General features: G+C 39.7%; 1 protein-coding gene across 1 annotated transcript in view; it reads left to right on the plus strand.

Annotated features, from left to right (window-relative positions):
* DPYD (dihydropyrimidine dehydrogenase) overlaps nucleotides 1–16,245 on the plus strand; it is a 655,808-nt gene that overhangs the window by 527,432 nt on the left and 112,131 nt on the right. The window contains exon 19 of the mRNA XM_075286742.1: nucleotides 1,742–1,884. Coding sequence (XP_075142843.1) covers nucleotides 1,742–1,884 — 143 coding nt within the window. The remainder of the gene's footprint in view (nucleotides 1–1,741; nucleotides 1,885–16,245) is intronic.

A 16,245-nucleotide genomic window follows, 5' to 3' on the forward strand; every position in this document is an offset into this window, starting at 1 on the left:
AGGTACACTCTCTTTAAATGTAATTAATGGTAAAAAAAAAAAAAAGATGGTTGTAAAGGGTAGATGATCACTTTTTGCATTCAGATATAGTGTATTCTTTTTTAAAGGTAACATATTGAAATATTCCAATTTTCATGGGAAATGTAATTAGATAGGACCTTCATGATAATATTCAATTGAAGAGGAACAGGAGATGGGGATATGGTATCTTGGTACCATGTGGAACAGATAATGATGTTCTGCAGGGTTCTAACAATTCTTATCTATCACTCCGTATTCTGTTGGAGGAAATGTCATTAACAGAAGCTGTAGGGAAGCACTTAAATAGCCAGTGGTGTATTGCATAAGACAATAACATACCTTCAGCCTACTAAAAATAGATACAGAGTTTCATGGCCTAATACTTAGATGAATTTTTATTAGCTGTAAAAGATCAGAGATTTATTAAATCACTTCTCTATTTACAGATTGTTTATTTTCTCTTACATCAGCTCAAATACAATGTATCAGGGAGAATACACGGACAACAACTCCCACCATCAGCCTATGTAATAGCCAATGCTCAGTCTTGTGTTCTTACAGTGGCATAGCAGAGAGAGAAATCCACAGAAGCAAATAATATGGTCTCCAGTTCCTGTAGTTGGATATGCAGGAGGACCAAGGAAAATCTCAGAGAATAGGCATGGGTGACCCTCAAGCTATTACTCTCTTTGGCATTGAAGGGGTTATGTGATGCTGAATATTTTATGTTATGTATACAGAACATCCGGAGGGTCAGCTTACTATTATAGATGATATGACCAACCCAGCCCAGTTTGCAAAATTCCAGGGGGCTGTAGCAAACAGCATTCTCCTGTCATGGATTTACTCAAGAGTATCTTTTGGGAGGCCACACGGTGGCTCAGTGGTTAGCACTGCAGCCTTGCAGCGCTGGGTCCTGGTGTTCAAATCCCACCATGGGCGAAAAAAACACCTGCAAGGAGTTTGTATGTTCTCCCCATGTTTGCGCGGATTTCCTTCCCATATTCCAAAGACATACTGATAGGGAAGAAAATGTACATTGTGAGCTCTATATGGACTCACAATCTACATAACAAAAAACCCCAAAAAGAGTGTCTTTCGGGGTACTTTATGGAACCAAATGACATCTCCTTGACTATTAATTCACTCCATAAACTATCCATCAAGCTTCCAGGCCTTTCCCATCTCCATGAGCAGTCCCTTGAGCTGTCCTTCTTGCTTAAAAACCTCAGACTAAAGTTGGCCCATTCACAAGGAGAACAGGAATGGACACTTAAATAGGGAGCAACTCCTTCTCTGGTGAATGGCCTGTACTTCCGCTACTAAGTAGATAATGTGGAGCTAGACTGACCAAGATACATATGGAAGAGGCTGTAGCACTTTCATAAGCAATGTGACTCATTGGTGATGGTACTGAAATTCATTCCCCTACAAATCTGATATTAATTAATATCCTGATTCCTGAAAACCTATCATAGCTATACAATATACTCAATAAACAAATGGTAGATACTAAACTCAAAATCTCCCCCTAGTAGTGGCTGCAGAACATTGGGAATTCTGTATTCGAATAACTGAGCTATGGCCTTTATATTAGAAATGTATCATATACAGAGGTAAGGACACGACTGTAAGTAATAAAGAGACTGTGACTGTTACAAATAATAGGGTTATAGATCACATTTGGCTCACATTTGAGAATATTTCTTTTCTGTTTTAGGTAATGCCATCCGGCCAATAGCTCTCAGGGCTGTTTCTGCCATTGCTCGTGCTATTCCAGGATTTCCTATTTTAGCCACTGGTGGAATTGACTCGGCAGAGAGTGGATTGCAGTTTCTTCACAGTGGAGCTTCAGTACTGCAGGTACAAATTGTACTTTTTACAATATATTATGGTGGACATGTGAAAAAACAATGAAAATAGGTGGAAAGTTGCTGCTAAAGCCAGTGGTAATTTAACAACCCTATGGGATTGTGCAGGATTAGAAAAGCATGGCTGCCTTCTTATACGGAGTATGGCACAATTGTCATTGGGTTATCTCTGATTTTACAGCTACTGTGCATTGAAGTGAATGGAGAAGTATTCCAATACCAAGTAGAACTAATATACTGGTATGCCACTTATAACTAATGTCCAGCGTTTTTTGGATTTTTAAAGGGAGTCTGTCAAAAGGAAAATCGCTAAACTAATGACAGTACCTTGTAGGGTGGCTTCTACACTTTCCAAAGATGTCTTTTGTATTCTGCATTGCAGCTCCATTTTCATGAAAATCAGAGCTTTATTCTTATGCAGATTTGCTGAAAATGGCTTTAGCGTCTTTTTTCTTCTCCTGTCAGGGCTTCATTGTCTGTTCCAGGTGTCATCCTCTAATTGTCTAACAGCAGACAACGTGTGACAAACTGGGAGATGTCACTCAAGCAATGGGGAGTGGAGCCGGGTGGCAATAAAGGGCGAGTATCTAGAGCAGAGAGTGAAACTCCAGCAAGAGAAGAAACGCTCCTAATGTACTTTTCAATTAAGGCGGGTTCTCATCTGTGCCCAGTCTCCGATTTAGCCAATCCAGCCAGTTTCTGTCTTCTGCCCCACAAAACTGGACAAGGCACGGAAACCCGGTGGTCAGTTTTCAACTCCATCCACTTGAATGGGTTTGTAAAGGTGACTGCCTGTTTTTTTTAGCTGGCCACAAAGTTGGACATGCAGGACTTTGTGTCCAGTTAAAAAAAAACGCGGCTGAGTCAGCCACGGAATCCGCGGGAAGATAGGACATGTCGCTTCTTTTTCCCACCAGTTGAAAAACATCGCTAGCGGGGGAAAAAAAGTGAATGACTCCCATTGAAATGAGTGGGAGACGTTTTTGCAGGTGGATTTTGAGGCAGATTCTGCGTCAAAATCCACCTGCAAAAAACTCCATGTGAACATACCCTTACAGCTCTGAGTGAAGTGCAATGCATCATGGTAGTTGTAGGAAAACAGAACAGGAAACTATGTATGTAAACCAATGCAGAAGATGCAAGGAGCTCACAGAGAAACCCAGAAATCATTCAAAACACTGCTGAAGATATTTGGGTCCACTTATTAACCTATGAATAGCACTAACAGACTTTTTTTATATGATATGTTGCCTGGAAAACCCCTTTGAAACAAATGTAAAATAAGACAAGTGAGTTTTATCATAGCAGTACTCCATAGGATGATGGATTGGAAGTGTATCAATACCAAAATGGAATTGTACCAAAGAGAACAATCCGTGCTTAACCAGTAGTCTTCTTAAGACAATATTTTATTGAGTCACAACACAACGCGTTTCAGGACTAATCTTGTCCCTTCATCAGGTGTACAAAAGGCAGATATATAATAGGTATATAGGTACCTGTTTTTTTGTTTTATCAGCAGTACTCCATATGAATTGTTAATACTTACAAAGCAATTCAGTCAAGCTTTGGATGCAACACCATAACCCATCCAACAATTTATGTTCATGTATCATATACTTACACATTTGTGACCTCTACAATAACTTAAATCTTGCTAAACACATGGCAAAATCCTTAACACTCCCACCAGTACGAGATAAATATTTCATGATTGTAATTACAGCTTTTGCTAGGTTGTTGCACTGCGCTGGAGCTTAATACATACCTCTGGAGCTTATAATGAGGCAATAAGCGCTGATTTTCTTAGGGTTTAATGTGACATGCAATGTATACAGTGAATATTTAACCAGGTCATTATTACTTATTTCCATAATTGCTTGATATAATATCTCCCCCAAGGTGTCTTACTTGGCCTTGCTAAATGCTTGATAAAGTGTAAGCATTTGATTAAAGCATCCAGGGCAGCGTGAAATACATCACCACCTTACAGTAAACCATATTACTTTCTATCCTTCCTATCATTCAAAGATGCCAATAGAAGGTGAATTTCCATTGTACGCACACAAATAAGAAACCACGCACAATCTAACCTTTTATCGAAACATATATATTAAAGGGAATGTCTTGTGTACTTAATTTTAGCTTTATGAATTCACTTTAGGAGACATCAGGAACAATATTCATTCCTATAGCCCATGCCAATCCATCACAGTCACCGTATTAGGGACAGGAAGTCAAAATTGACTCTGTAAGAGAGGGCCATACGGTGGCTCAGTGGTTAGCACTGCAGCCTTGCAGCGCTGGGGTCCTGGTGTTCAAATCCGGCCAAGGGCAAAAAACCATCTGCAAGGAGTTTGTATGTTCACCCCGTGTTTGCATGGATTTCCATCCCATATTCCAAAAAGACATACTGACGGGAAAAAAAAAAAAAAAAAAAAGGGGCCGCTCAGTGGTTAGCACTGCAGCCTTGCAGCGCTGGAATCCTTGGTTCGAACCCCACCAAGGGCAAAAAACCATCTGCAAGGAGTTTGTATGTTCTCCCTGTGTTTGCGTGGATTTCCATCCCATACTCCAAAGACATACTGATAGGGAAAAATGTACATTGTGAGCTCTACGTGGGCTCACAATCTACATTAAAAAAAAATATATATATATATATATATATATATATATATATATATATATATATATATATACTTTCTAAGGCCAAGGACCCACATTGCGGAAACGTAACGTATTTTGTTACGTTTTTTTTTTAGCCAAAGCCAGGAGTGGATTGAGCAGAAGGTAGAAGTGTAAGAACTCCCTATATATTTCCCATTACTCTTGTGACCATTCTTGGCTTTGACTCAAAAAACTGCAACAAAAAAAGCTGCGTTTCCACAATGTGGGGCCTTAGCCTAAAGATAAAACTGCAACTTGCTGAAACTCAATGTTTTTGGCTGCTGTAGTGGAAAAAAATCTGCCTATTGTAGTACCAGCAAAAGGAATTAGATTTAGGTAATTCCTTCATTCATATGTTGCAGAAAAAAAGAGCAGTGGAAAAACTGCTTTCTCAAAAACATGTGCGTTTTTGAGAATTACTGCATGTTAATTTTAGCTGCGGAATGGCAGGCATTTTGCCTATTGATGTAATAAAGAAAGGGAAAAAGCAAAGAAAAACACAAAGAAAAACGCTGCATTTTTCCCACATTTTTTAAACTATATTTTGCTATGTTACGTTGTGGAAAAGTAGCTTTTTTTGTTGCATATTTTGCTTCAATTTATTAAGTTAAAACCAATATGGCTGTATAGGGAATGGAAAATATATAGGAAGCTCTTAGAATTCTACCTTTTTCTCAGTCTACTAGTGGCATGGCTCAAAAAAAAACCCCGCAAAATCTGCAATAAAAAAGCTGTTTTTCCACAACGTGAGGCCTGAGCCTAAGGGAGTTTTCCAGGCTTCATAATTGATGACCTGGAATTGAAGGTTGTCAGAATCTGACAACTGGGACCCCAACCCATAGAGACTACATAATTGAGATGAGCACTGCAGCCTCTTCACAGGAAACCAAATACAAACCATACACTCTATAGCAGGGGTTGGGAACCTATGCCTCGCGAGCCAGATGTGGCTCTTTTGATGGCTGCACCTCGCTCCCCACAAGCACTATTATACTCGCAGGTCTTTTCGGACCCCCGAGTATAATGATCAAAGGCCCAGGAGAGGTAAGGGAACATAAAAAACAGTGTTACTTACCTCTCCAGGCTGTCACCTGACCGGACCTGCATCCATATGCAAACAGATCTTGCTTTTCTCTTCCATACAACCCTTATCTCACTCTGTGTGTAACTGTACCATAATATTTTTTGAAGATGATGTTCCGCTGGAAACCCACCCACCACAATACAGAATGTTCTCATGTTTGCAATAGCTTAGAAAAAAACACACGATCCATCCAGTCTGCCCTTATATTATGTCCATTTTGTCTTAGGATAGACACGTGTTTATTAGAGATGAGCGAACAGTAAAATGTTCGAGATTCGATATTAGTTTCGAGTAGCCCCTCAATATTCGACTACTCGAATCGAATATCGAACCCTATTATAGTCTATGGGGGGAAAATGCTTGTTTCAGGGGTAGGCAGCATTCGATCAAATTGAACTTACCAAGTCCACGAGTGAGGATCGGGCTGGATTCTCCAAGAAGTCTTCTCTGTGCAGCGTCCCCACGGCGTCTTCCGGCTCTGAATTCACTCTGCCAATCATTGGGCCTGGGCAGAGCCGACTGCGCATGTCGTTTCAGGGATAGGCAACGTTCGATCAAATAGAACTTACCAAGTCCACGAGTGAGGGTCGGGCTGGATCCTCCGAGAAGTCTTCTCCGGGCAGCGTCCCTGCAGCGTCTTCTGGCTCTGAATTCACTCTGCCAGACATCGGGCCTGGGCAGAGTCGACTGCGCATGCCCGCACTACAAGAAAATGGGCGCTTATAGTTAAAGTGGCTATTTTCTTGTAGTGCGGACGTGCTCAGTCGGCTCTGCCCAGGCCCGATGCCTGGCAGAGTGAAATCAGAGCCGGAAGACGCCGCGGGGACGCTGCACGGAGAAGACTTCTAAAGGTAGGAGAAGAACCAGCGTTGATTGGCCGACTGTATAGCATTCAGTCAATCAACGCTGGTTCTGCAACAAATTTTTCCATTCAAATAGCGAGTGGTACTGGATCAAGTATGAGTATTTCGAATACCGTAGTATTCGATCGAATACCTACTCGATTGAATACTACTCACTCATCTCTAGTGTTTATCCCTGCCTGGCTTTCATTCACTTACTACAAATTTCCGATAGAAGTTTGTTCCAAGGCTCAACTACTCAGTGAAATATTTCCCGACGTTGCTTTTGATCCTCCAGATTGTGCCCCTCGTTCTTGTGTTTGGTTATTAAAAACACTGCCCTCCTTATTAATTCCTTTAGCATAGTTGCCGATTTCAATAATGTCCCCCTTCCCTTTCTTTCCTTAAGGCCATACAGACGCTATAACCAGATGCCCTTTTACTCCAAAGACATACCGCTTGTGTATCCAAATAGGAAAACCTAAAAAATGACATTAGGATAAATCCATCTAGGAAAAGGTACTGTATATGATACATACAGTACAGGGAGATCAAATCTGTATGTATTACATGGATGTCTGATAGGTTTAGGACCAAGATCTCACATAAGGCAACGGCTTCCCATATTGCAATTAACAACATTTAAACTAATGTTGTGTCACCCAGACCTTTTTGTTGCAGTATGCTAGATCTCAGCTCAGTAATTAACTTTTGCATAATAAATACATACTACATTAATTACAGTCCCTGAAAGGAGTATGTGTGAGCTACAGCTATTATGCATTGCCTCCTATTTTCTAACTTGAATTTAACCCATTAGTAAGTGATAGTTAATGTGTTAGGATGCTCTATGCATAAATGTATAACGATGATTGCAAAACCCAGAGATTGTAGATGTTTTTCTTAACACAACATGTATATTTTGTATTTCTTTTGATGATAAATTAATTTACATATAATAATAAGAATTAAAGAGGTTGTCTAAAAGCATAAAAAGTTGTTTACATGTTACAGACGGAAATTAACAAAAATTAAGATACATATGAATTTCACAACAGGAAAAGGACATATCGTCACGTCTACAAACTCTGCATTGTTTAGTAGATGCTGCTCTGCTGATTTTGGCGAAGTTATACTTTTTTTTTTAATCACCCCCGCCATTCCTGAGCAACCTGTGTTGTTAGTTTTTTCACCCAATATGCTGGTTAGACTTTGTCTATCAACACATTGCCTTGATCCTACGATGGCTGACAGCAGCGGACTAATGGTAGTGTGTGTGAGCATACCTTAGGTTAAGGTAAGATGATTATAGATGTTTATTATGCTTTTGCACCTCCTTTGAGCCTCCAATTATGTTCTGGAGTCTTACAAAACCTCAGAGTAAGTCCGGAAGTGATGCTCTAAGTAGGTCCTGATTATAAATGAGAGAACTTCATGAGATTAATTTCAACAAACATTCATAGCTTCGCCTGCCCAGATTCTTTAGGGCCAATCAGCACCAACCGGTAGTGATTCTTTAGCGCTAACCGGCATCACTTCCAGTTGGTGCTGGTTGGCCCTAAGAAACTGGGCAGGCAAACGTACAAATATTTGTTGAAATTAATCTCATTAGGTTCTTCCTTCTCTAATTTATTATTATTATTATTATTATTATTATTATTCCAAGTATCCGGACACCTGGCTGAAAATGACTTACAAGTTGGTGGCCCCTCCATCAGTAATGCTGGATACAATATGGTGTTGGCCCACCCTTAGCCTTGATGACGCTTCCTCTCTCGCAGGCAGACGTTCAATCAGGTGCTGGAAGGTTTCTTGGGGAATGGCAGCCCATTCTTCACGGAGTGCTGCACTGAGGAGAGGTATGGATGTAGGTCGGTGAGGCCTGGCACCAAGTCGGCGTTCCAAAACATCCCAAAGGTGTTCTATAGGATTCAAGTCAGTACTGTGTGCAGGCCAGTCCAGTACAGAGATGTTATTGTCGTGTAACCACTCCGCCACAGGCCGTGCAGTATGAACAGGTGCTCCATCGTGTTGTAAGATGCAATCGCCATCCCCGAATTGCTCTTCATCAGTGGGAAGCAAGAAGATGTTTAAAACATCAATGTAGGCCTGTGCTGTGATAGTGCCACGCAAAACAACAAGGGGTGCAAGCCCCCTCCATTACTGATTGAGGGCGCCTCGAACTTGTAAGTCATTTTCAGCCAAGTGTCTGGATACTTTTGATCACATAGTTTATGTAAAATTCAGAACCCGAATTCTAGTCTTCGTGTTACCAAGCCACCAAACAAATCAACTTCTTTCTAGATTTCTCGTTCCTTGTCCCTCTTTTATCTTTCTCTCTATTTTTATAAAATCTCCTACCCCTTGTTTCCGCTTTTCTCTCATTTTCAGTAAAATACAGTACACACATTCTTCTTCTTGTAAAAACACCATAACAAAAGAAGCTCATGTTTCATCTTATCCGTGTCCCATGTACTACATATAATTGTCTGTGTCTTACCTTATTACAGTTTAATCTCAATAATTTCTTTGATCTTTTGAAGGGTTTTTGTAGCATCTAGATGCTTTTCAAAGATCATAATTACAAGTCAGCCGTTTTTTCTCTGTAGGAAATTAAAAATTGAGGTCATTAATGTATGAAGCACATCTAAAAGGGAAAATATGTTGCAGAAACAGTAATGAAGGGACAAAAATTAAAGTAATATTATTGCATAGATGCATTACGATTTAACTGCAGATCAATAGCATGTTGGTAATGTATCTCCACTACAGCATTAATTTGCAATTAGGACAATTTGTCTGATCCACTTTCTATCGTACGCTGCCATGGCTAGGAGCAAGACAAGGAGGAAAAATAGTAGCTCACCAAAATGAGTATGTAATATACAATCAATGAGGCAAATGGCTTTAACCCCATGTATACATGCTATTTTGTTACATTTGTAGCATGTTATTCCTCTCTATGTTTCTATGAGATATTAATGGGGTAAATTACATTCTAATCAATATGGAGAAAGTATTACCTTCATATAAAATTATGTTCTACAACTTGCATAAATGAAGTCTGCAAAAGAACCAATAACTCAACTTGTGGCTGCTACTATAAATGGCAAAAAAAAGATTTCAATATTTTGTATATGAATAAATTCAATCTGTTTCCAAGATTTGATTTGAGGTTTTGGTTTTATTATGTTTTTTTTAATTCAAAATTGTATCTTTAATTGTTTATATTTGTATTTTTGAAAAATTTATATCGAGCTTTGTAGGTTATGACCCTATTGGCACACTTATGTTTTTTATGTTATACTGTATATGTTTTGTCATTTAGTTCTCACTCTTTAAATCAGTGTTTTTGACCCCCCCCCCAAAAAAAAAAAAAAAAAAAAAATTGTGGCAATGGCAAATACAAGATTTCATTTAGCAATTCCGCAATTTTTTATCAACAGTGGGATTTCTTTTTTTTATCTATTACAGATTTGTCCTTTTCTTTTGGATTGACCTATGAGTTCCCTGGCGCAATGTTATCAGTTTTTTTAAAAAAAATAATTTTGTACTGCTCTGTTGGGGAACGTTTATGTTCTACGTATTTATATGTGGCCATGGGACATGACCTAAAATATTGTAATAATACATTAAATTTGTATGATAATACATTGGCGTCCTTAACAGTAAGGGTATTTGTATGTCAAATTCATAAGTTAATAAATTAAAGTGATTTTATTGGAGAATGGTTGAAACTGGAAACCATGATGGAAGCAAAAATCAACAACAATGAAGACATAATGGTCTGAGACTACCAGTAAAGATGGTTCCAGATGTTAGATAGCTTTATCCAGTTCTAATAAGAATATGTTGGTAATACTATAAATTCAACCACTCATTATTGAGTGAGGTTCTTCAATTACAGCTTTACGTTCTTCTCTGTTCCTGGCCAGCATTGATTGGTAGGGTCAGTCCAGAAGATCACATTCAGCTTTGTCTCAGTACCAGAACACAGAAGACATTGCTGTGGTCTAAAGTAGGAAAAAACAATGTTAGATGTCAAGAAATAATCTCTCCATTATTCTATACCACCCAAGGAAGCAGGCATTAAAACATTTAATCCCATCTCGGGATCGGAATAACACTCTTGGGTTCCTTGGACAGGACTTAAAAGAAGAGCTGATCAGCGCTGATCTGCATTGCTCCTGGAATTCTAATAAAAGAGAATGGGAACAACAGATACAGTGAAACCCATCTAGCTATTCTTTTCCCATAACTGTGAAGCAATGGAAAAAGTATAGCTCAGAACTGCTGCACTTCATTGTTACATTATTTTTCTCTATGGAAGTTACCGAAACAGTGTAGTGCACCACTACTCACATGTCCAAAAAGTTCTGACCATAGAAGCCAGGCCTGGGAACAGTTATCCCAGAGACTTTAACAGTATACAAACCTTCATCCCCATTGGATTAGGGTTGTAATGGTTGTGATAAGGTGACAGACAGAGTTCTGGAGTCCCGATATATATCAGCCCCAGGTTTCTGACCTATATGGTGTCCAGAGAGGCCCAGCTGTGGGCCCTGGGTTTGTTACTGGGCCATAAAAGGCTGCAGAGACTGCACTTCAGGGCACATCCTGGGAGTAAGAGGAGGTGCCTGGGTCTGTCCTGACACATTGAGAGTCTGGTGAGATTGTATTGTGCTATTTTTGGTTACTCGTGTGGTTGGTAGTAAGCCACATGAACAGTTAGTACTTTATTGTTTAGTTAGTGCTCAGACGAGCAGGGTTTTATTTGACATTCTTTTGCCTCAAGTTAAGGTTGTATTTTATTTTGCTTATTTTTGTCCCTGAAGCAAAGGTTTATTTATTTTGCTATTTTTCTAAATAAATCTGGTAGCTACAGGTTTTGTGTCCCTGTCTCTGACAGGTTAAGTCCACACCACTGCTGCTACCAAGCTAACTTCCCCACAGGTGTAAAACACCACTAGAACCCTAGTCCAACAGGGACGTGTACTAGTAAAATCTTTGATAATGGCCCTGAAATTCAACACTGTTTTTTTGTCAATACTTTACAGTCCTCATTGGCTACATAATTTTACATGAATGAAAAAAAATTCAGTCATTGAGAAATCATTACAACAATTCTTCAGTTTCCATGTAGGAACATAGTTATAGGGTGCGCAGGTATCAGTCTCTTAAGAATCCTGGCCAAAACAAAATTATCACTTCCATTAGGTTTCTATTCTTTTTCTTGTGTTTATAAAGAGATCTCACTCGGCCCCTGGATACATAGTATTGTATATTTTTATCCTCATAAATTTTTGGATATCTCAGGCATTTTCTAATGTAAGGCTTTCTTTTAGAAGCAAGCACAACAATAGCTTGAAAGAACCTTTCAAATATCATCAAACAGATCTGGTCTTTCGATTTTTTTCCTTTCTCAAATAACAATGCAGTACACATAAATGGTTCGAAGAGTCCTGTTGTACATTGAATATTAATCATTTGTTGTGCTTGTAACATCTAAAGAGTTTGTTGTAATAAACAATATATAAAATTGATGAAAAATAGTTTACCCAACTAAAGAATGGAAGATTAGCCATCAAAAATACATACATGTATCATTATCCAATAGGAAAATGGAAAAATGGCTTTTGGGTTATTTTTTGTTAGAAAGCAACACATTATTTTTCAAGAATAATAAATAATAATAATAATAATAATAATAATAATAATAAATAATATCATTAACTACTTGATGCCTGTCCATTGACAATATATACATCTGGGTGGTTAGCAATTAAAGGGGTTTTCTGGGCATTTTTTTTTTTTAAATGTCTTTGTACCGATATACTTTTAGCTGTGTTTTGAGTGATTTCTTGGTGTCTGTGAGCTCCTGGCATCTCCTGCATTTGTTTACTTAATTCAACTTCCGGCTATGTAACTTCCTCCCTAACCCGTCTTACCATACTCCCCCTCCTAGTTCCCCTCTCCCTTCCTCCCTCCTATCTCCGTCCCTTCCTACCAGACACCCCCTTCCTTTCTCTCTAGCTATCCCGCCCTTACCTACCTACTCAGCTCAACCCCAGACCCCATTATACAGTATACTTATCTTCCTGTGAGATGGCATGTACTCTTCTCCATCGCTGCTCTGTTCTCTGCAGCAATGATCCACCTCTACTGCAGGGCATATTCACACTCTCTCCTTTACCTTATTTGCTATGGTCAGGGAAAAATAGACTTGACAGGCTGTTTACAAGGGTCAGCTCTGTCCTGGGGAGGCACCTGGACCCAGTACAGGTGGTTGGTGACAGAAGGACACTGTCTGTGGTTCGCTCCATGCTGGAGACTAACTCCCATTCCATGTATGAGACCGTGTTAGCACTGGGCAGTACTGTCAGTGATGACTGTTTCACCCCAAGTGTGAGAAGGAGCTATCAGAGATCCTTCCTCCAAACCATGGTCAGGCTGTATAATCAACATCAGGCTAAGCGGAGATCACTCCGCACAGAGAACTAAATGGTCCTGAGTCTTTCTTTTTTCTTCCTTTTTGCTATGACTCCTAGTATCTTTTCTATCTGCTATGAGCTTGTATGTGTTCTTTCTTGTAATATACTGTATTACTGTATTATCTATACTGCTGTAACACACTGAATTTCCCCATGGTAGAAGTATTAAAGGATTATCTTATCTTATTTTGTAGCATGAGTGCCATATGCCTAATTCATTTTGCCTCATCTCTGTTTTCCTGCAGAGTTTGCTATCCAGATATCTTTCACTACTACTTTTCCATCACCCCACCTCTTTACCATCCTTTGTACAAACTCAAAATGCCCAAAACCATTAATTTTCCCAATACTGTACCAATTTCTACACCAACCAGTATGTGGTTGTACATTATGTGTACTCAGAGGTATTTGGCAAGAACAGATCAAACAGCACTTATACACAATAAAGCATCGTACAAATGGCAGGTGTTTGTTCACAGCAATTCGATAGGAGCCGTTCAGGACAGGCAGGAGCACAGAACAGACTTGAGACAAATGAGTTGACAGAACTGGATCATGGTGAGCAGAAATTGTACATTGTGCGATTATACAACAAGTCAGGAAGGGTGAGCCTTGAAAATCTGATCAGAAAGGATTATCAGAAAAAGGGGTGGGGGTAGAAGGAAGAAGGTTCTTAAAGAGGAATGGCTGTTTTATGGGATGGGCAGCTCAGCAGCCGGTATAACAGAATAATCATTGCATGGGACATGGAAGTCAGTTCATTTTTACTCCATAATAGATATTTTGTAAAAAGTTTACCCTACCATTAGCAGAACGAGGTGACATCCCACAGTTAGAAAGCAATCTTTCCCCAGATCCCAGCATATAAGCTTAGCCTCACAGATACATCAGGTTCTCCTAAATTGTTTACCCCTTGTGGATCAGTGCCTCCATTGCCGAAATATTGTTATTTTTTTTTGTCCATATGAACATGGTTCTTTGGAGCAATGCTCTCATTTGCATATTAATAAAAAATGGCAATATCTCAGCAACAGAGGCAACAATTCAAGAGAAAAACTCTGTTTTCTACAATTCAGATGACCCTAACCTACCTTGGAGCTGGGTATAGATAATGTTAAAGGAGTTGAATGGATTCTAGTATTGATGGTTTAGCCTTAAAGAGGACCTTTCATGTTCTCGAGAACATGCAGTTATATATACTGCTAGAAAACAGACATCACGCTGAATTCTCATTATGTACCCCAAGGCTGGAGATATCGGTGCTGCTACCGATGTCTGCTCACTGTCAGAAGGGTTAGGGGTGAGGAGCGCCCCCCTCCCCTATCAATATTTGTCCAAAGCCCTGTACTATCAGAAGGGGCATTACTGCCTAGCGATAACACTAAGCTGTGATGAACACCCCCCATTATAGGGCTATGGGTGAGGGGGGCGTTCCTCACAGATTAGTGTCATCGCTGGGCGGTAAAGAAGGCCCCCTCTGACAGTACAGAGCTATGGATGAGTACTGTCGGGGGGGGGGGGGCTTCCTCACAGCCCAGCTAGACTGTCAGGAATGCACGTCTGACAGTGGGCATACATTGGTATTGGCACTAATATCTCCAGCCCCGAGGCACATAACAGGAATGCCAACAGTGTGCTGAGTTCGACGCATAGTCAACTTTCTAGCGGTGTATAAAACTGCATGTAAGATAGGCCATCGATATTATATCTGCTGGACTCAGACACTCAATACTTCCATAGGTTACCTGTACCGAAACAGTGTAGCTCCCAATATTGTTTACATTCTAGGAACCATCATGCTCACTTGCCATACAAATTTTATAGTATGTGTAAGTACCGCAGTGCTGTCCCATTCAAATCTACTGTTTGTATTGTGAGAGAGACGCGTGTCTTCCACAAAGTAAACCATACCATAAGCTGCTTTGTCTTGGTACAAATGATTCCAAGGATAGGCCAACAATATTAGAAACTGGAAACCCCTTTAAGCAAATACACTGTGTACTTATATGGTATATGTTTCAGCAATTGTAATGATAATCCTGCAAGATTGGGAACATTCAAGCTCTGAGCTGTAGTCTTAACAGATTGCAAATCCTTTTTGCATGAAGTAGTAGTGGACTGCACATACAGGCAGTACCAGTATGCTGAAAGTGCCTGCGTACTCGCCACTGTTCACATTGTCAGCCAGGAAAGCATCCTAGAAGTGCTGCGCATGTACCGAGAATATGAACAGCGGGGAATGTGACAGAACCCAGGACCAGGTGACATTAGGTACACATGGAACAGTGAACGCCTGACCCCTATAGAATAACAGCAATGGCCTCGATGCTCCAATGGCCTCATTGGCACCATGACAAAAACAATGACATCTTGGCAACTGAGGCCGCGATTCACAAAGAGAAAACGCAGTTTGATCCAGCTGACCCTAACCTATATATCTTCAGGGCTGAGGTTATTTTTTACAGACTCCCTTTAACATTAGAATGACCCTAACTTATAAAAGGACTACTTATAGTAACGTTGTGATAGTATTTCCTTGGTATTAAAATATCCAACCTCCAGATTGCGCATACAAGTCTGACAGTCAGCCAATGAGTTGGTGACTTTGAGAGCTTTACCGTCATTAATTTACATAAACTATTTAAATATCTTGACATCTTATGTTGTTTCCAAAATTCACTGGAGCAGATTCTAGTCATTAATAAAAGTGGCGAGACACAAATTCATGCAGATGTGTCATTATCACAGATTAATAAAGAGACCACAAGGTCTCATTTAAACATGTAATGACTTCAACATGCAAAATGATAGAGGTGTCCATTGAAGAAACACTTTAACCTATGGAAGATGAAATTCTCTATTCATAAAAGGGTCAAGGTAATTTAAGCAGGGTCATCAATTCTAGTGTGGAGCATGTGACATGTTTATTGAAAGTGACGGGAATTAATAGATGCCCGCGGTTGTCTCTGACAATGGGACTGTCTATTTCTGAACTTCTTTTCAGAGTTAGAGACTGAGAATGTCTTTGTATTATTTCAGAACGTCTTAAAATATAACCTATAGAAAGAAAATCCCCAGTATATATATAATAGCTGTTACCCGCGACTTCGTCTGCGGTGATTGTAGCAGTGGGTATATACAGGCGCGGGTAAGGTTTTCGTACTGTGTATAAGGTATGGGATATGAAATGTAACTGTGTATCTTGTTTTTGCTGTAATTCAGAGAATACGTGAGACTTTTGTGTTGAAGGTATTTTGTATTTGAGCTGC

This window comes from Leptodactylus fuscus, chromosome 9 (genome assembly GCF_031893055.1).
Source record: "Leptodactylus fuscus isolate aLepFus1 chromosome 9, aLepFus1.hap2, whole genome shotgun sequence".
Classification (NCBI taxonomy): Eukaryota; Metazoa; Chordata; class Amphibia; order Anura; family Leptodactylidae; genus Leptodactylus; species Leptodactylus fuscus.